The 19,581-nt window shown below is 49.5% G+C and overlaps 2 protein-coding genes across 8 annotated transcripts in view; both read left to right on the top strand.

Annotated features, from left to right (window-relative positions):
* Positions 1–19,581, top strand: part of LOC128750661 (RNA binding protein fox-1 homolog 3-like) — a 239,191-nt gene that overhangs the window by 6,399 nt on the left and 213,211 nt on the right. The window lies entirely within an intron of this gene.
* Positions 9,791–12,750, top strand: nog1 (noggin 1). The gene has a single exon (XM_053851163.1). The coding sequence runs from the start codon at positions 10,783–10,785 to the stop codon at positions 11,449–11,451; it is 669 nt and encodes a 222-aa protein (XP_053707138.1). The 5' UTR covers positions 9,791–10,782; the 3' UTR covers positions 11,452–12,750.

Raw genomic sequence — 19,581 nt, forward strand, 5'->3', positions numbered from 1 at the left:
CACTGCACCAAGCTTGATTGTGGACCTGCAGCCGTGGTACCAGGATGTCTGTCTCCTCCGCTCCTTTATTTCTGAGAAAGAATGCAACTTAAACAATGGTGGCGCAGACGTCGTTTGCTGTTGCCGCTGCTCACGGTTCTCCATGCCGTCAGCTCGCCAGCAAGGCTCTCTGCATCCACAAACAAAGGCGAGTTAACAAACTGAGACTTGTGTCCATAAAAAAGATTCAATTTGTGTCCAATTAGTTGGCTTGTTTTGTTACTGGACCCAGGAGCTTGGTGGAGGCCCAGACGCTCTGGCTGCAAGTGTTTGTAGTCTCTCCTGAAATGCTAGAGCTGATGGGCACCTAGAGGTCTTCCAGCGACCAAACATCGAGAGACAAAAATGCTCAGAGACTTGCATGTAAAGTCATGAATGTGAAGCGGGTCTCCTGTTGCTCTGTTGTCTTGGACTAAATGAGGGCAGTTTTTCTTGTTTCATCAATCCTCTCCCGAAGACAACAGCAAAAGAGGATGCTTGTCATGCATGTGCAGCACAATTCACTTGACTGCTTGGAGTGGAATTCAAGTCATCACATCCCAACACACAACTTCACAAGGCGTTCCTCCATTGCCATCATTCCTCACACGCCAGACACTTCTCTGACTCTGAGTGTGTGCTTCATCACGGAATATGACTCTGTGTTCGATCAGTGCTGTGCAGACGTGCAGTCTGACGTCCATGCTACATGCAAAGCTCTTACTTCCTTTTGATGACTTGACGTTTACAGAAAACTCTTTCACTCATAACTGCATCTGAAATTTCCCCGGGCCTGAGTGGTATTTTCACTCCGAGCGCTCGTGTGAGGATTTAATCCTCCGACCCGTTGAAGAATGAGCAGACCTTTAAAACCAACGTGTGCGTGGCTCAGGCGTCCACGTCTTCTTCTTCTTCATATGGCTGTTTAACCAGGACGGGTGTTTTTCTTTAATAAAGCACCAGCTCCCGTCCACAGGGTCCAGCATCTTGGATGCTGAGAGCTGTTGAAGATTTTAAGCTGCATGTCTCGGCTGTTGCACCCATTGGGCTTAGACGTATGTCGCGATGGACTCTTGTCCGCCTCTCATCTGTGTCGCTATCTCTGTCAATCCTTCAGGTCGACGGCACGACGATGGCTTTCACAGTCTGGGAATTTCTTTGATCTGGAAGCGTGCGTGCGTGCGTGCGTGCGTGCGTGCGTGCGTGCGTGTCTCTCTCTCCAGGCTTCACACACGGGTCACACATGCTCTCACTGGACTTACTTTAAACCTGAGCGGTTGTTGTGTGTTGTCGTGTAATTGCAGAAAACCACAAAGGTGATGTGTTGGAGGACAATCGCATGACGTTGTGCTTCTTGCTGTCTTGTTGGACCATTTTTGTTGGTCGGGCTTAATGGTTAACTGAGAAGTTAGGGTGAACCTACTGACTTTGATGTCAGGCTGTGTTTACTTTGTGCTGTAAACTTCGGCTTCATATCTGGGTGCTGGGAAACCCTTGATTTTGAATGCCCTGTCTGTCATCCGTCCGTCTATCCTCCTGATCTGGTGATGGGACACTCACGGAGCAGTCCTCTCCGCCTTATTAAAACAACTTCTGATGATGAAACTGCGGTTGATTGATGAGCCAATTCATCAACTAATTATTCCCCCAGATAAACCTGGGTTCTCCAGGGAAGCCTCGATTGATAGATGGTGTTGTCACACGGCAACTTGGCGTGGAATGGCGCACTGTCACCAGGGTCTGGTGATCAAAGGGGTCGCGGGGGTCAGCAGGACAGTTCACAGTCCTCACACCAAAGAGCAGCCCTTCTCTACAATCGCCGCATGTTTCTCAATCTTGTCCCCTGCTGGGTGAACTCTGGGGCTGGGAAACGTGTCACTGTGAGGCCAGTCACACAGAGTCTCCATCTGAGTCGCCATTCAACTGATGCAGCAAACGTACATGATTGCTGATGCTGACACGTTAGCGACGCACCAACTCGGCACATCGAGAACGGATTTTCATTGACTCTTTTGGTGATCTGTGTTTTGTGTTGTCGCATCATGCACTTTGTGTTCATTTTAATTCTGTGTTATGCAAAGCCCTTCAGCCTAAAAGGTGATATATCGAAGAAATGGTGCTATTATTATTGTCAGTCAATTCAATCTTCACAAGGACGATCTTTCTGATCTTGCTGAGTCACAAGACCGAAGTAAGCTCGAGACACACTTGAGGTGATTCGTTGCGTTCACTGGAAACAGTCCTGATCTCTTTACTTATGTGATTGATGTTGAACATATTTAGGCTTCCAACGCTAAACACCACCTGACAACTCTGATTATCTTCCAACCAAAGTCATTGTCATGACATTCTGGCTCCTTTGATCTCAGTTTATTTCGAGGCGTATTCAGCCACCGTCTCGTGCCGATCCTTGTGAGGCGCCATGCAAGTCTTTGCATCGCACTCTGTGTGAGAAATATGCTTCAGAAAGCAAACACTGCGCTGCCCGCAGCAGTGGAAAATGCCTTTGTTTCTGTGTTTATGCGACGCTCTAATTTGAACTCATACACTTCTAGATGATACAAATTGCCTGTTAATTTGCCCTTGTGAAACACAGACGCCCCATGTATTTTCCCACAAGAAGCCTCAGATCAGGTTCCACTGTGAAAATATTTGCAGCCCCAAATGATCCGGGTGATACTGCACACGGCGCACACTGAGATAGCATCTGATTATGTGTCTGCGTGTGTGTATAAATCAGGCTGAATCAGATGATCCTGTATTTGTGTTTGGCAGAAGGAAGATAAAGCACAGCACTCTTAGTTTGTCTTCAGGCCCCTGGGGAAGAATGCGTCCCTCTCCAGCGTCACCTCCTAAAGAAAGCAGATTGTGTTACCTACAAACATGTCATTTGTGGGACACCGGGGTGAAAATGTCTCCTCGGGGAGCAATCAGACTGACTCCAGCTTTTTTAAAAAGTCTCCTCTCCTTGCCACTCCTCATTTTTCAGAGCCCTAGAATTAGTGGAAATCCTAGCTGGCACCGTCCGCCTTACCAGCGCTGCTCACTTTCGATGAGGAGGAATCAATTCAGGTTTTCCTGTTTGTACCGTTGCTTTGGAATTGAACTCCAAGCCTGATCAGACAGGGTTGAATGGGATTTTGGGACCGTTTTTGGATACGGCTGCATCGTCGATTGATGAGAATGGAACATCGCACGTGACGTGGCTTTAACGTCTTCATTGATGCTGGCTAAGAGAGCATTCAACGACGATGATGATGATGAGTATTTGTATGGACGCAGAACCAGGATCATTCAAAAACGCACATCGACACCACTCGCCTGAGGACCAGAGGCGTCTGGGATGACTTTGGTTAATTGATCGATGTGCTGCCATCGTCCTTTACCTTCAATCCCAAGTGCACATGGACTGCTCTGCCCGACAGAGCGCTGGCTGTGAACGTTCTCTCTCTTAACATTTACACACTTGGCAGCAGCAACAAAGCAACCATTCCTCTGGCAACCAGTGGCCGTCATTAAGCATAATTTGTCTGGTAGTTCTGTGTTGAGAAGGCACAAAAGATGGTGCGTAGAGCCAGCGTGGGGGTGTCTTCCGCGCTGTCATGTGATGGCATGGCAGTAGCCCCATGTGGTGAGGAGGGAGGCTTTGGAAGGGGCAGACAGCGACAGGGGGACTTTCAGTGTGAGATCCCCGACGACTGCTTGGGGACAGCAGCAACCTTAGACGCACCCCCACTTCCTCCAATTCCCACCCACAACCACTGACAGCCCCCCTTGCCTGCAGCAGTGCGTCTGATGGCTAAAACAACAGCCCCTGCGGCTGCCAGGCTCCATCTCTCCTGCTCCGGATTTATGCTTGTCTCTCACCGGATCATCCACCTGGAGACGTTGACTTTCCATCCCTCACCATTTCTCATGAACATCCATCGATAAACTTCACTGAGTACAGCACAAATGTTGCTTTGGAAACAGCCGAAAACGCTCATCATTCGGTCCTACTTTACCCTGGTTTCACTGTTGACCCAGAGGCTCCGTCATGGACGCCCACTCACATGGTGTCACAATTCACAAGTTGTGGGGACCAGGTGTCTTCACTTTCGATTTGATAGATTGGAGAAAGTTGACTTTCAATGGTTCGCTTACAAGACGTCCAACTAATTTGTGAGTAGGCGCAAAGTTATGGTTGTGGGGTTGGTGGCCGTTTTTAATTTAAAACTGGTGGAGTCACATCTTCAATTGCACACGGCCAGTGAGTTTTATCGCTCCAAGTCTTGTTTGTGAGTGAGCGGACGACGGTAGAACAATGGCATCAGCATCAGTGGTGAAGAAGTGTACAAACTCGTCACAAACCAAATCACAGTTCCAGTGGCCGGAAAGGGTGGTTGACTTCGACCCCGGATTGAAGATGGCGATGGCCACTGACGTGAGGCAGAGAAGGACCATGTGGCAAAGGAACTCCTCCTGTTGTTGGTGCTGATTGCAGAAGATGATGTGGCGCTTGTGATGAAGAGCACGGAGATAGACGGTGGTGACTGGGTCAATGAATGCGCATCAGTCGAGTCTTCAGTCCCCCAACATAGGTGACAGCGGTGCCTCTGTGTTTTGACGTCTTGCACTGCTGCAGTCTGCTCGCAGCCTCGGAGGTGAGCAGCAGAGCGTCTGGGTGGCAGGGCAGCACGCGGGGCCTCCCTGGCTGGCGCCTGTAATTTTACCTTCCCATTCATCAGCCAGAGATATTAATAATAACAGCACATCTGGATTCACTTTACTGTCTCGTGTTAACCCCTTCCACGGCAGTGCAGAGTACTACTGCACACCCGAACCTCCCGACTGGCCCCCGCCACTCTGTCACCCTTCAAATCCCACTCTCCCCACTGTCAGTCCAGGTTGACTGATCCCACCTAATACAGGCCCGTGTGCTGCTGTAGGTTCTCAGAGCCTCTTGTCTTGCGGAGGAGGCAGCTACAAGTCTGCCTCTGCTGTTTTGGAGGGGGAAAGTCTTTTTTTAATCTGGCAGTGAAAGCCATCTCATATGCTATATGTATTACTGTTGAGAACTGAGAGCAGCTGAGATGCAGACATGCAGAGAGGCTACTGTCCTCCTCTAGTGCTTTAGCCATCAAGTACCTGACCACCCTGTGATGCCATTTGTGACCACATGAAAGATCTTCTTGTCCGGAGCGCTAAATAGGTGAAGTCACCATTGCACCGGCAATGGTCCCCAGACTTGGCTCACCTCCCGATGTCCAAGCCTCCCGCTGAGGTGACAGAGGTCTGCACTGTGTTGAGCTGACAACCCAGAGCAATGCGTAGAAACACTTGTTTCATTGCTAGACCTACCCCCCCACCTCCCCCACCCCCACCACAGCAACAGACAGCTATACTGCTATTGGTCAACACGGACGAGGCGACTGTGCATCAGTCATCTGCTCATGAGTCAACGCTCATGATGTCACATGTTGCCTTGCCAGCTTCACACACATCTATACTGTATTACCAGTTTTGCATAAAAGGCCTTATTTATTAAAAATAGAAGGGACTTTTTTCCGCGCAGGGAGACTGAGCCATACCTCCCAGGAAGACCTGTGAAACCATCGCGCCACAAACAACCTGCTAAAAACACTTAGAGTAGTTCTCCCATACAGAAATAAACACTTGGCCAATTAGTGTTCTTATTTTTGGAACTATTTTAGCTGCCAGCGGAGTTGAAAATGTGAGCCAGCAGACCTGGCCTGACTCTCTGGTGAAGGAGCCGCTGCGAGGCCTAGCTTGGTGTTGTCGCAGGTGAAGAATAACGCAGCGATTAACAGACAGAGAGATGAATTCACCCAAGGACGGGCGTCTTGATTTATGAAGTGAGAATCAGATTGCAGGGTGGAGTTTGTCGGGTGCTTGTGGGGGCACAAACAGCCGCCTGTGTTGTCGGTCTGGAGACGCCGCGACCCCCCCTAGTCCCCCACCTCCTCACCACCGCCATCCGCCAGCAGCACTGACTCTGCCTGTTCGTCATGCATCTGGCACAACTGCAGCTCCCAAAGTGCTGGAGAAATTCTCCTGCTGCGTCGTCGTATGACGGCAAAGGGCTTGGCTTGGAGTGGCGTTCTCCTGGCTCAGAGAATGCCTGCTGCGAGTTCACACTGGCTGACAAGCTTCATTTAAGTTGTGAGACAGGTTGATGGCGCGCCGAGTCATCCATCATTACAATGGATGATTCCAGACAGAATTGGCTGATTGAGAATTGTTGACTTGAACGAGGTCATGTGGGCATCTTTGGCGACCTCGCTCCTGGAACAGTGAGTATTCAGCTGTTGGACAGTTCTCTCACCGGAGCGAAACTCACCCTGGTTGGATTGTCATTGGATCAGCTTCAGTCGCCGATGTGATAACATTCCCCGCTAAATGGGAACGTTCCTGACTTGCAGCAGAAACGGAGGAAGGTGAAAAGAAGAAGGACCTTGAGAAAGGGAACCCAAAGAGAACACAGAGTTGTTCTCGCACTAGTTTTTCCTGAACATGTTGAGACCTTCCAGTGACCTCCATTCAAAGAGCGCCCAGACACTGCTTTGTGCCTGATGTCGCCAGGTCATCTGGTGCGTCAGAGGGACTCTCTGACCCCAAATGAAGAACTCATTGGCTTAGGAGAGAATCGAAGGTCCAAGAGCATGATGATATATGGAAGCTGATAATCTCAGGCTCTTCACAGAGAACCCAATCAGGGTCGTGGTTGGATACAGTCGTGTGTCCTGATAAAGTCACTGGTCCTTCATTTTCCAAGGTGGTGCCTGGTTTTAGTAGGAGCTCTGGGACTTCCATGTGTCTCTCTGAGTGAAACGTATGCTCCAAGAGGCAGTGTGCGTTTCTCCACTTGCCTCACCTTTAAAAACTGAAATACAGACCCGGTCAGTCCATGCAGTCCATTCAGTTGGACTGCAGTGCTAGAGTTAAATCTGATGAAGTCTCAGCGATATGAACACCTGGGATGTCTGAACCTCTCAGAGGGAAGGTGAGACTTGTCAACATGCCGCCTCTATCAAGTCATTAAAAGGAGCAGGAAGTCGTTTGCAAAACAAATATTTTACTTCAGTCAGAAAAGCAATTTAAATCCACTCTGTGTTGTTTTGTTGCTCGGCCTCCAATACACAACCGTGGTTTTCAAGACCAGCAGCTATGAGAGTGGAGGAGTGCTGGCCAGTTTTACAAAAATAAAACAAAACCTGAGTGAAGCACGTGTAGCGAACATAAGTTAGTCAGAAATAGAGGGAGATGATATCAATAAACTTTGACTACTCTTCGGGTTTTATTGTTCCGAGAATGTTTTAATTTTATTAAAGCAAGCCAATATAAAATATTTTATTATGGTACCACAGGAATTTATTCACCTAGTTATAGAAATGTTTCATGTGTGTCCATTTGTTTCTATTTTTTATTGTGACACTGAAGTACACACAAATTGGGTTTATTTATGTCTGCTGTTGATATATTTTTGTAAATTGAGAGTAATTAGTGACTCTTTTTTCCGCCGACAAGTCAGCGTATTAAAGTGTCAGAAGTCTTTCATGAAATGAAGCAGGAGTATGACGGATGACAGAGCTACAGCCTTACGGAGGTGCTTGGTGTCACAGCGAGTCCTCTGATGCTGGGATTGTTGTGACTCTGTGCTGAGGAATGGAAATCAAAAGTGCTAAACAAACTAACAAATAGCTCACCTCAGTGTGCCAGAGTAAACAGTGGCAGCCACTTCACGTCTGTGTGTACTCAGCACCTCAATGTGGACTCAATTAGCTGGAGGTGTGAAACAACGCGCAGAGGAAGATAAGGCCGCGCGAAAAGCTGCTTTGTCTGGTCCGAAGTCGCTCTTCTGTCAATACAATGTCAATATGTTTCTGTGCCGACAGGAAGTCCAGTGTGTTATGACACTTGGAGTCAATTTCATTCCCCAACTGACGTCACTGTGGTTGAGCTTGTGTGTCTTATTTTCAGCGACATCCACTTGAATATATGAGATAAATGTCAACTTGTCGCATATAAGGTCGCATTTCTCATGGGTGTTTTTTCCAATTTGTCTCATCGTCTAGATTTGCCACCTACAACCTTGTCTTAGACGTTCTGCTGATACAGCTGACTACAAATCATGCTGTTGTTGTCCAACACATCTACCTTAAAATCAGACATCTGCTTTGCTCTCCAAGCGTCTGTGGTTTGCCCTCTGCCTGATGAAAGCGCTCAGCGACCCCTTTGTTGTTGTTTTGGACGCGAGCGTGCATCGCACCAGGTCTTGCCAAGAGTCTGCGCTTCCTCACTAACTAAGAAATCAACAGGGAACGACGCGACGACCTGAGCGCGACTCAGACAGGGGGTTCCGTTGGTATCCTTGAGCGTCCTCCTGAACCAGACCCCCCGTTTCAAGCCAGGTCATTACGCCGCAGGTTTACTAGCCAAGGAAACTGTGTTTGGTTAACTCTGGAATCAAATCCTCCCCAATTAAGCCGGCGTCTGTCTCAAGTAGCTCTGTTCTTTTCAAGCCGGAATATTTCACAATCAAAACGTTCCCGTGGTAAAACAGTAGGAAGGGATTAGGGGAAACAAAAACAAGTTGGCGTTAAATGAGCCGGCAGTCCGGATGACTTATAATGAGAAGCATATTCGGTTTTAGCTTGCGCCAAAACATTTGAAATGCAATACTCATTGAAGAGCCCACATCCTTTTGAATTCTTCAGTCGGCTCATGTATCCAGTCGGCGTCTTCAGGTTCGCCCGCCTCAGGTGGCTTCATAGCTGCACCTGAGCCTGTCTCTGGTTTTTGGACGGTGGCTGAAGAAGCACTTGAATTTGTGCTCATGCGAGTGATGATCTTTGGCCACCCTCACGGTGTGCACTTGGGTCGGTGTTGGATCAAGAGTTGGAGATGGAGAAAGACGACTGGTGAGGTTGTGTGATGTGTTGAATGACGGTGCTCTACTGGAGGTTACCGTTCCAGCTGATGCATGTGACTGTCTAAGTGATCCCCATGATAGACGTCTTCAACGTGTGGCTTCTGTATCGACTTCATGGTACCTGGAAGGCTTAGAGGGCTAGGCGAGGTATGGAACTGATGGTTTCTCGCCAGTTTTCTTTATTTACTTTCCCCTGGAATTCTCCATCGTTGTCTTCTTTTTATAAAACTCTGCTGACTTGTTTGTTCCCCTGCTTCATTACTGTGATGCGAAGGGTTCTTTTGAGCTGCTTTGTCAGTCACTGGCTCGACCTGACGCCCAAGGATCCGGACAGAGTTCTGATCAGACATTTTATTCAGTCTCATCGTGTGTTACAACAAGTCGTTTGTTTACTAAAGCTTGTTTAATTGGAACTCAACGACTGATTTATCTGGGAGCAGAGCTTTATGATATGAGCGGGCCAGATGAAAATATGAGGGTGACATTTTCCAGACTTTTCAGCATCATTGGACCGTAAAGTAAATGAGCGGTCGGCTGCAGCGCCCCCGTGAATTAGCTCATTCAAAAAGAAACAGAGATGCATTTATCTCCGGCGGATGGTTTATGGCTGATGTAGCAGCTGGCTAAGTTCTTCCATTAAATTATTTCTCAGAGAATGATCCTCTGAGTTTAGACAGCTTCTCAAATTGTGATACTTTCCACGGCTGCTGCTCGGCGAGCGTTGTTTACTCGGGAGTTAATTTGGCCGGCTTTATTGAGCGTCTCGCTGGGGCGGGTGAACAGGCCAAAATATTGTCCTGTCTGAGTCGGCCGGCAGCAGTAAATGGCTTCCAAGAAGTCAACGTAAACATGCTCTCAAGTCTCGGTGCTTCGGAGTCGCCAAGCTCCTGATGTGTTCCTCCTCCACCTGAGACCTGCTTGAACACCGCGCTCTGCTCATGAGGTTTGCTCTAGCGCCACCTCTCATCGATTGGAAGGTGCAGTGAAGAGGGGCTGATGAGGAGGGCAAATCATCATGGCCCTTCTGATTTGGATTCTTTTCATGAGTCGTGTACATGTTAACAGCATTGTTTTGTCCCTCTAAACATCTATTGCAATACAAATGTTGAAGGAAGTACCTTGTTCTCAAATGCCTTTTTAAAATCCTATTTCATGTTTTGTGGCCAAGCTATTCACCACTTAAAAGCCATTCTAGAATTTATGGTTTGCGATAAGTGTCTTCAAATAATAGATCATCAAATAGCATGTTTTAAACATGGTGAAAGTGCACATTTCCCGGTGTTGTGTTTAAGTCACAAAATGTTTAGTTCCATTTCATGTTTCTCTTCTCCACTGCTGTCTTTTGGCTTTTTTTTTTTTACTTGCCAATGCACTGTTATAGTTAGTGATCGGGCCAAGTCAAGTGACCCGTGCTTTTATACCTGGACCTGAAGACAGCATCACTAGTCTCATCTATTTGGGATCTGGGAAGCGGGCAGGGGGCGTCTCTCCTGCGGACGATTGCCTCCTCCTCCTCTTCCACCACCGTGGAAGGAGGCGGAGGAGGCTCGGGGGATCTCCTCCTGGACAACAGACCCACATTCAAAGCGGGGCACGCCGATTACATCACGCCCAGTGTGCAGGATATAACGCCGCTCGGGACTCCGGCGCCAAGCTCTTCTGCGCAGTTGAGAGGCGAACACGATGCCGAGTCGGACCGCGCCGAACCCGCGGACCCGCCTCCGTGCCAACACCGTCCACTGACCCCCCAGCGGAGTGTCTGCCCGGCTCATCATGGGATTTGTCTGACCCTGGCGCCTCTTCTCCTGCCCCGCGCGCACCGACTCTCCAACATGGAGCAGAACCCGCAGCCAGTGGCCGTGTATCTGCTGGTTCTGTCCCTCGGACTGATGCTGGACTCCGGACTTTGTCAGCACTACTATTTCCTACGACCCATCCCGAGTGACAGCCTGCCGCTGGTGGAGCTTAAGGAGGACCCGGATCCCGTCTTTGACCCGAGAGAGCGGGACCTGAACGAGACTGACCTCAGGAGCGTCCTGGGAGACTTTGACAGCCGTTACCTCTCCATCTCGCCCCCGCTGGACGACAAGAACAACGGGGACGAAGAGCTGGACGAGCTGGAGGTGCAGAAGCCCTCCGGAGTTCTGCCCAAGGAGATCCGGGCGCTGGACTTGGACGTCCAGTTCGGAAAGAAGCACAAGCCCAACAAGAAGCTGAAGCGCCGGCTGCAGCAGTGGCTGTGGGCGTACTCCTTCTGCCCGGTCCTCAGCACCTGGACCGACCTGGGCAACCGCTTCTGGCCGCGCTTCGTGCGCGTGGGCAGCTGCCTCAGCAAGCGCTCGTGCTCGGTGCCGGAGGGCATGACGTGCAAACCCTCCAACTCGACCCACCTGACCATACTCCGGTGGAGGTGCGTGCAGCGCAAAGCGGGGCTCAAGTGCGGCTGGATCCCGGTGCAGTACCCGATCATCACGGACTGCCAGTGCTCGTGCCCCAGCTGAACTCCAGCCACGAGCCCTCCCGTGCCCCGCCGAGTGTAGGAATGTATCTGGGTCCGAACGCAGGCAGTATTATTGTAACCCGAGTCCACCTGACCGCAGCACACTTTTGTATTTATGGACAACACGGACTCCGAGTCGCGCCTGGACTCGTCTCATCCTGTAAATTAAGGACGTTGGCTATTTATTCTACAGTATATATTCGTACAATAAAACAACACTGAGACGCTTTTCAACACGTGACTGTGCTTTATTCTAACTTGATATGACGTCATGAACAGATGAACGAAGGGGTGTGGGTTTTCGAGCGGCGACACATTGATCCGAGTACTGGGGGCGCAAATATTCCACAGTGAACTGTGCGGTTTCCGTGTTGATATCGTCGCAACGATGAGTCATGACATGTAAGTGTACAGCCACAAACCCCCCCCCGAAGAACAGTCAACCAATTAATGTCAAATCTCATGTCGAAATACGACTGAAGTATTTGATCTGTATTTTCATTAATACTGTCATTAATCCACCCATTTTAAGTTCAACTCATTTTCTGCCTCAAACTAACTCATAATAATCGAAACAAAGTCATTCTCAAATATGGTGAAAAAATATTACTGCGACAGAACAATAGTTACTACTTCAAGGCTTACTATTATTCTAAGACAAAGTGAAGCTACCTGCAGCAGTAGGTTAGATTTTGGTTTTTTTTTTTTTTTGTAGGGTATTTTCCAAGCTTGATGACATGGTTATCTCGCTCTGGCTCATTTTTCTGATTCATCCATGTTGCCTCAAACAGCAGTGTCTTCTGCATCACAGTTGCCATGGATACCATCAGTCGTGGTCTGATATGAGCCGCTGTGAAAAACTCTCAGCCCTTCATCTGCTCTGTGTGGCGCTCGGCCGGAGGCGAGGTGACACACGTGGAGCCCTGAGAGTCGGCTGGTGGACGCCTGTGCCCTTGCCTCTGCTGGGAAAACGTGGTTGTGCAACACCTGCTGCAATGCTACGCATGTCCTCCCACTGTCCACACTCTGACGGCTTGTAGAAAAGCTGCGTGAACTGTACACCTGAAGATAGTTACCCGGAGCTCGATCAAGGGCCTCAAATGGCCCCTGAACCAGTCTTTGGTTATGCTACGTTAAACCATGTTCGTATGATCATCTTGACCCGCGTTTCTGCTGTCACAGGCGCAGGATTGAACCAGGTTCAACTTCTCGGTTGCAGTTTAATATATTGGTTGCGGTAGTGGTGTGACCTCCCTCTCCCCACCCTCCCTGTGTTCTGGCGGGGCAGACAGCGGGGCACCAGAAAGCCTGTATTCTGTTTGACTTGTGTTTAGTGCGTAATGATGCGCCTCATCCTCAGAGCCGGCCCGCTGTGTACCCACGCAGCAGACAAATCCCCCGACTTGTCACCGGGCGGCAGTGCGAGGGGCGAGGGTGCCCACGCTGGCCTTTGATGCCACTGTCTGTGTGGATCTCCTGCGTGTGACGCTAATCCCTCCCCGACTTTGCACTGATACCACAGCATTAGTTCGGTGGCCATCAGGCCGCGAGCTGGCTGGATTTCCACCTATTTCAGGTCTTGTGTGTCATGGTGTGGAAGCTCCCAGGAGGATTAGACTCCTGATCGGCGGAAAATATAATAATAGTTTCATCTACTCCCCTTCCCTTGGCATGCGCACTCTCGTGTTGATAGTCACAGCGAGCTGGTTGTTGCTTTGAGCTGTAATGAAGCCTGCGTTCCCAAGTCTTGTTCTGCAGCGAGTGTTGCCATGTGTTTGGTGCTTACGCTAAATGCTTCAACATCCCTCATTTCCATTGCACCCTGTTTGGCATTCTGACATTGTGGAAGGTTTTCAGTCTCACAGCAAGAGGGTTGCAGGTCCGACTCCTCCTGTGGTTGCAACAAATCTCTCCCATGGTGTGACATATGGCATCCTGTACTGATGCATAAGGTTTTCAATTGAAGCACATGTTCCGGCTTGAACGTGAACCTTACTGTATTTCTGCATTGTGCTGAAATGCCCTGCAAATGCTAGCTCTGTTGCGCTTGCGGGCCGGAGAACATGACACCCAAAGACATATTTAGACATTCTCACTTACAGAGACTAGGAGAGAGCAGAGTGGAGCATGTGCTTGGTTGAGAACATTTGAGTCTTTGCAGTGTCGCAAAACAAACATCATCGTTGCAGAAAACTGAATATGAGTTCTGAAGAATGTGGCTCGTCAACCGGTGAGCTGTCTAATGTACCAAATCAATAGAAAAACAAGGAGGCATGAAACACAGTGAGCACATTAGTATTAATTCCTGCTGACAGGTGAAATAAGTCCAAGATGTTGCTTCCTCTTTCATCTTCAATAACCTTCTTATTCACGCTTTTGCCTCCCGTTATCACGTCTGAGGAGCAGGAGCAGCGTCTGTGGTCTCCGCGGCGCTGGCCGCTCTGTGATTTGTGCGAGCAGTAATGCGTGCTGACAGGCCGCTGGGTGCCTGCTAATACCAGCTGCAGACTGCGGGATGCACAGCCGCGCACGCCCGTCGTCACTTCTGACTTGGACCTGTGCTCCTGGGCTTGTCGCTCAGCGTGGCACGGGTGGCTCCGCAATGCGCTTTCAGACGCCGATTTCCAGCCGCCAGCAATCCATTATCTTAATGATCCTTCTTCTTTTAACCGAATCATTTTCCTCCACCGCGCCGCTGATTAAATTCCACAGCAAATATTTCTCTGATCAAAGCCACGCTCCTCCTTTGCTTTGCCAAAAATATCAAGCACACATTTTCTCTGGAGATGATAAATCACTTTGTTCAACTGGCGGTTGTCTTGAGGACTGATGGAGTGAAAAACACCCTGCTCTCTGGTGGCCCGTGTCGGTCATGATTGAGATGCAGCATGCAGGCCTGTCTGAACCTTTCTTTCACTAGTGGAAGTTCAAGGGCTTCTCTATGGAACCGGGTTGTTGGGAGAAGAGTTGACTTCTAATCTGCCACTCTCTCTGCCAGTCTCAGTGAAGTGAGCTCATGAAGTCATCTGTCAGTGCTATTGAATATGAAGCATTCATTCTGCGCCCAGCTGTGCTGGACCACATAGGATAGTGCTAACCCTCCAGGTGTTCTGGCTTGCTTAAAGCTGCTTCTGTTGATCCTGTTGACATCACTTTTAAAGAGAGGCCCACCGATCGTTTGCTATGGTCCAAGTGTCTCCTAACAAGGTCCGTTGGAGCTTAGACCACATCCAAACGTTCAAATAAGTATCTGTAATACATGCATGTGGGCACTGAGGTGTGGTGTAGTCCAGGGAAGGACTCCCAAACACCTGGACATTGAAATAGAAACACACTGTGAGCGTGTGCTTTCACTGTGCTGCGTTTGTGTCGTCCCCATTCAGGCTACCAGGCTCCGGGTGTTCAGTGAGTCGTGGATGATCCGGTACTCCACATCCCAGCGATGATGCAGGCGTGCCGCCGTGTGACTGTGCGTTCTGTTAGCCCTCCTCACTGGGAGAAGAAAGACAGCCGCGGCATTAGCGGTAGTTTGCCGGGTCGCAGCCTCCGACAGGCAGACGTGTCCTGTCAAAATCCCATTTGTTTGGTAAAGGATGCTGTCTGGCGCCGGGCCCGGCCCATCGTGCTCTCCCACACATCAGATAATTGGAGGCTTTTGAACCATCGCTTTCGCTGCCTCTGCGCTCTGTCCTGGTCACCATGTTCAAAAACTGAAGGTCGATGTCGATCCTTTTTTCCTTCCCCTTGTTGTCTGCTGCAACCTGGACTGAGCTGGGTGTGATGACTGGTGGGGGAGCCATCCTGCTGTTTGATGTCGGCAGAGCTCGTTAATCCAAACCTCATCTGGTATGCAAGGTCAGACCCTACTTTGATGTTCGCGGAGCGGAGCTGCCAAGTCTGGAGAGCCGAGAGGGCACCGTTGGTTTACCAAAGATCAGGAGCCGTAGCAACCCTGACGGCTTTTGGCATTTGTCCACGGACTACTGTGAGGATGAGGTCTGCTCCGTGAAAGGGGCCTCTCTGCTCTTGGAGTGCTCACGTGAACGTTTCCTGAGAAGCCCGATTCTAACACAAAACATGTCGCGAATCGTAGGAATGTGCGTAACTCTGCTCTCCTTCTTCAGGGAACATTTAATGACACATAAGCTCCATAATACTCCAGGTATAAATCAGAGTCGGCAGGTAATGGCCGACAGATTCCATTTGTTGTTTTACATTTTTCTCTTAATTCCTTAACCACATGGCAACAGATCACCACGCTTACTCACTCAAAGCCTCAGTATCATGAGTTCCTTGGAGACAGATAGGAATGAGCAGAACAGCATGTTTGTTATGTCAAATAATGCCACAACAGCCCCCACTTTGCACCCAGCGCAGGAATTCACTGCAATTAACTCTTCAGCGTCGCATGTAAATATGAAGTTTGGAGCTCCGCAGGCAGGCGGGCGGGCGGGCGGGCAGGCAGGCCGGCGCTGACTCTCCCTGGGATCCTGGGCCTTTGTTCTCCCACAGCGCTGGCCCGCCGCCACGATGCCTCAGTTGGCGGCACCTTGCTATCATTTTCTCACAATGGCTGGCGTGTGAGCCGTCCATCATTGCTCTCCCGTGTCTCCCAACTGTTCCTGCTCCCCTCTTCGGTTTGGGTCTACCCCAGGTCCATGGCCATGGTGCTGCAGAGTGTAGAGTCTGACTCGGTGATCTAATAGGCCACGGCGCAGCACCATGCCAACATTCAAGGATAGGTTGGTAGACAGCAGGTTCTCCGTACTGTGGGCCTCAGTAGGGGTCGTGTGTTTGACTCCTTCCACCGTGATCACCCGCACCAGCCTCAAGAGTCTCGCCCTGTCTCAGATCGTTCTTTTTATGAGACAGTTCTGTGGATACCCTGAATCACCGTCACAGGATGAATAATCTGGTGGGCCAAGAGTGTGAAAGCTTTCATGAGCTCAGTATGAGTCACACAGCACATGGGGAACGGACCCCCTGTGTTCTTCATTGATGGAGACAAGTGGATTCTCCATGGAGGTAGTTGATGAAATCTCCAGGATGCTGGAGAGTGGGATGCGGCGCTGGGAGCCCAGCAATCGGTTTGGCCGCGTTCCTGGACTTGCTCTTGTGGATGCAGAACTGTTCATGGACCGGCTCCAGCCTGCGGCATTGACGCCGTTAATTAGCGTGCCAGAATCACACAAGAACCTCAATGTTGACGTCTGTTGAGGAGCACCGGGACAAGGCGGGCCCTTCACGTCTGGAGGTCCTTCCACTAAATAGTGAGACACGTCCTCATATCGGAGTGTTGCTTGTGTGGGCTGCTTCCAGCCACTCTGCTTTCCTCCCACAAAGAGGTCAATTGATGACCCTACTCTGTCAGTAGGCGTGAGGCACTGGAATCCTCTCCAGGATTTCTCACATTCCGTTTTTTCACGCACGTGCAGAAAAATACTGTCCAAGAACACAACGTGGATTCGCTGCAAGAGAGACCTGGATGCTCTCCCCTCCTGCCTGGAGAAGCCCAGGGACACCAGAGCGAGCCGTCTTCCAGGAGAAGGCGTGAAGCAGCAGAAACCAGCTTTGTCTGACGCTGGATCATTAGCGCGCCTGTGGCTCGTGGATATAATTGCTGCCTGTCAAGTCGCTGCACAAACATGTCACTGTGTGTTTGATGGGCATAATCTCAGATCTCTCAGCGAGCACACGCCTCTGATGCGGACCGCCGCGCAGCAAATGCTTCAACATTTTCATTTTGTTGTTGTCTTTACTAAAACATGCTGACTCAACTCTAAATGAACAATATGATGATGATGATGAAGTTATTTTTTTTAAATATAGTTCTTTTGTTAATTGGTGAGAATATTTTGCTTTTTATTTATCCATTTGTTGAGAATTGCTAAATATTCTGGTGGTTTAATTTAGTTGGTTTCTGAAATCATTTTGACATGTAATGAACAAGTAAAACGAAGGAAATATAGGAAACAAGACAAGTTCAGCAGGTGCAGACTGAGAGTAGAGTAGCTGCTTTGCCTAACAGAAATGTTCATGCGTTCCAAACTTCTGTTGGACGTCATGTGACTTCCATTTTTAATCATGCTCTGGATGCTTACAATGCTGAAAGAGATTCCGAGGAGCACCGTGCTCTCTCACGCGGGCCCTTCTCCATTCCGTAATTTCTCGAGGTGCCTGAGTTCCAGCGGGTCTGGTGGAGAACAGTTTTAAAACGATCGATCACCCCGCAGTTCAGCCAAGTGTGATCATCAAATGTTGGAGAGCCAGCATGAATAAACGACGCATTTGCGGATGGAAGAGAAGTGCTGCTCCACTCTGGAGAGGTTGAGGTTGCCCCTTCAGCGGTGGTTAAAGTGGCAGGAAGAGGAAGGAGGACTACTGGAGACCCATGAGAGCTGTATTTCTCTCCAGCAGTCCCGTGCAGGTTTCTGCTATAGTCTCCAAAACATGACGGCTGAGATCCAAGGTTTTTCCCAACAGTGGCTCAGTGATGAGCTGAAGATGATTGTGGTCTGTCGACTGCACTTGTTAATGCCATCCGCTGCCAGTAAAAGTGCATCTCAGATTGACCATTGACCTTCTCACTGTGACCTCCGACTGGCCAGTGGTGATTCAAGCAAACGTCAGATTGTGAAACGCGACGTTATCTCCGTGGCCCTTTGGCGGAACAACGAACAGCCAGCGTCCGTCACCTCCACTAAAACTTTCTCACTCAGGACAGAGAGTGTTTTGTGTCCCGGCGGGAGGGGGGCCGGAGTCCAACCCAGGCGGTAATAAAAGTCAAGCAGACCTTGTTGGTCCTGTAAACGTAATCTGGAAAGTGTTAATTACAAGCTGGCGCCTGAGCGAACGGTGTGTGAGCGCAGGCGTCCTCGTCTCCTTCCTCAACAACACGAGTCGTGGCGACAGACTTGGAAACGAGATTTTCTCTCTGTTGGGGATCCTGTTTGACTGAGGCGCTTTAAACAAATTAAGAGTGACCCCCTTTCTCCTCCTGAGGTGGGAGCGAACAGCCAGAGACCCTGTGTTGTTTACTGTCATTCATGAGCGTGTTTGTGTGTTTACCACACACACGTCTGGCGCGGCCTCAGAACCTCAACACTCATCACCGATATGTGACAAAGTCGTTGTCAGTGAGCTGTGTGGGGCTGCACGGTCATCTCTTCATTCCTATTGAAATAAGATTTCAAACTGCATCAAGAATTTTGCCAGAAAAATGTGACTTCAAAATCAATTTAAAAAAATGTACTGCAAAAAAAATCATGAATGACATTGTGGAATTTACCCATGTCAAAAATGGAGTTTGGAATGAAAAGAATGTAAAGAAGAGACAAACAACAAATTGGAGGTTAAGTTTGCCCTGAAATGTGAGGAGAACCCGGACAAACCAAACCTCTGAATCAATCTTCTTGAGAACAAGGGTGAAGGACTTGGAAGTGCTCGTCTGGACTGGTGGTGTGAGCTCCATTTCTCCATTGACTCTCAGCTTTAGCTTGATGGATGGCTGCTCTCTTGGTCCCCAGGAGCCAGACTTTGTATCTGGACATGAATCTGCAGCATGCGAGACAGACACGCTTGTTTAGCTCACATAAAGACCCACTAAGCTGTTGTCTCCCAGCATCTGTGCGTCTCCTCGGCCGCTGGACGCTGCGATGGCTGGAGCCAGAGTAATGACCTGTGAAATCCAGCCGGGGTGCTGTCCCGCTGCACACAGATCCACCGGCACCGAGCCTCTCCTGATTTATATGGCCGCTGCTCTGGTCTCCTCCAAACTGAAGTTCTAAATGGCAACGCAACGCTGTACCCTTCCCTCTGTTGAAGATTTGGCTCCGTCCCATGACTCAGAAAAGAGACACCCAGAAGAGACAAAGCTCTCCAGAGTGCCTGTCGGGTGTCTGGGCTCTGGCACAGAGACAGAAGCTCAGTCAGCCAGGAGAGACTCATAGTAGAACAAGAGAAGAGAGGTTTTAGTCGTCCATTGAAGTGAAGATGAGAATCAGCACTTGAGCAGCAGGTCATTGATGGCTGTTGGGGAACAAAGGCTAGAGGTGAATTAGCTGTCAGCAGTAAGGGACGTAGTGCGCAACAGCTTTGTAGCATCTACCCAGACATGGCAGAGGCCTACTGT

The sequence above is a fragment of the Synchiropus splendidus genome, chromosome 19, assembly GCF_027744825.2.
Source record: "Synchiropus splendidus isolate RoL2022-P1 chromosome 19, RoL_Sspl_1.0, whole genome shotgun sequence".
Taxonomy (NCBI): domain Eukaryota; kingdom Metazoa; phylum Chordata; class Actinopteri; order Syngnathiformes; family Callionymidae; genus Synchiropus; species Synchiropus splendidus.

Bases quoted from the DNA above. Each gene is read 5' to 3' on its own strand.
- nog1 (XM_053851163.1), top strand. From the start codon at position 10,783: ATGGAGCAGAACCCGCAGCCAGTGGCCGTGTATCTGCTGGTTCTGTCC.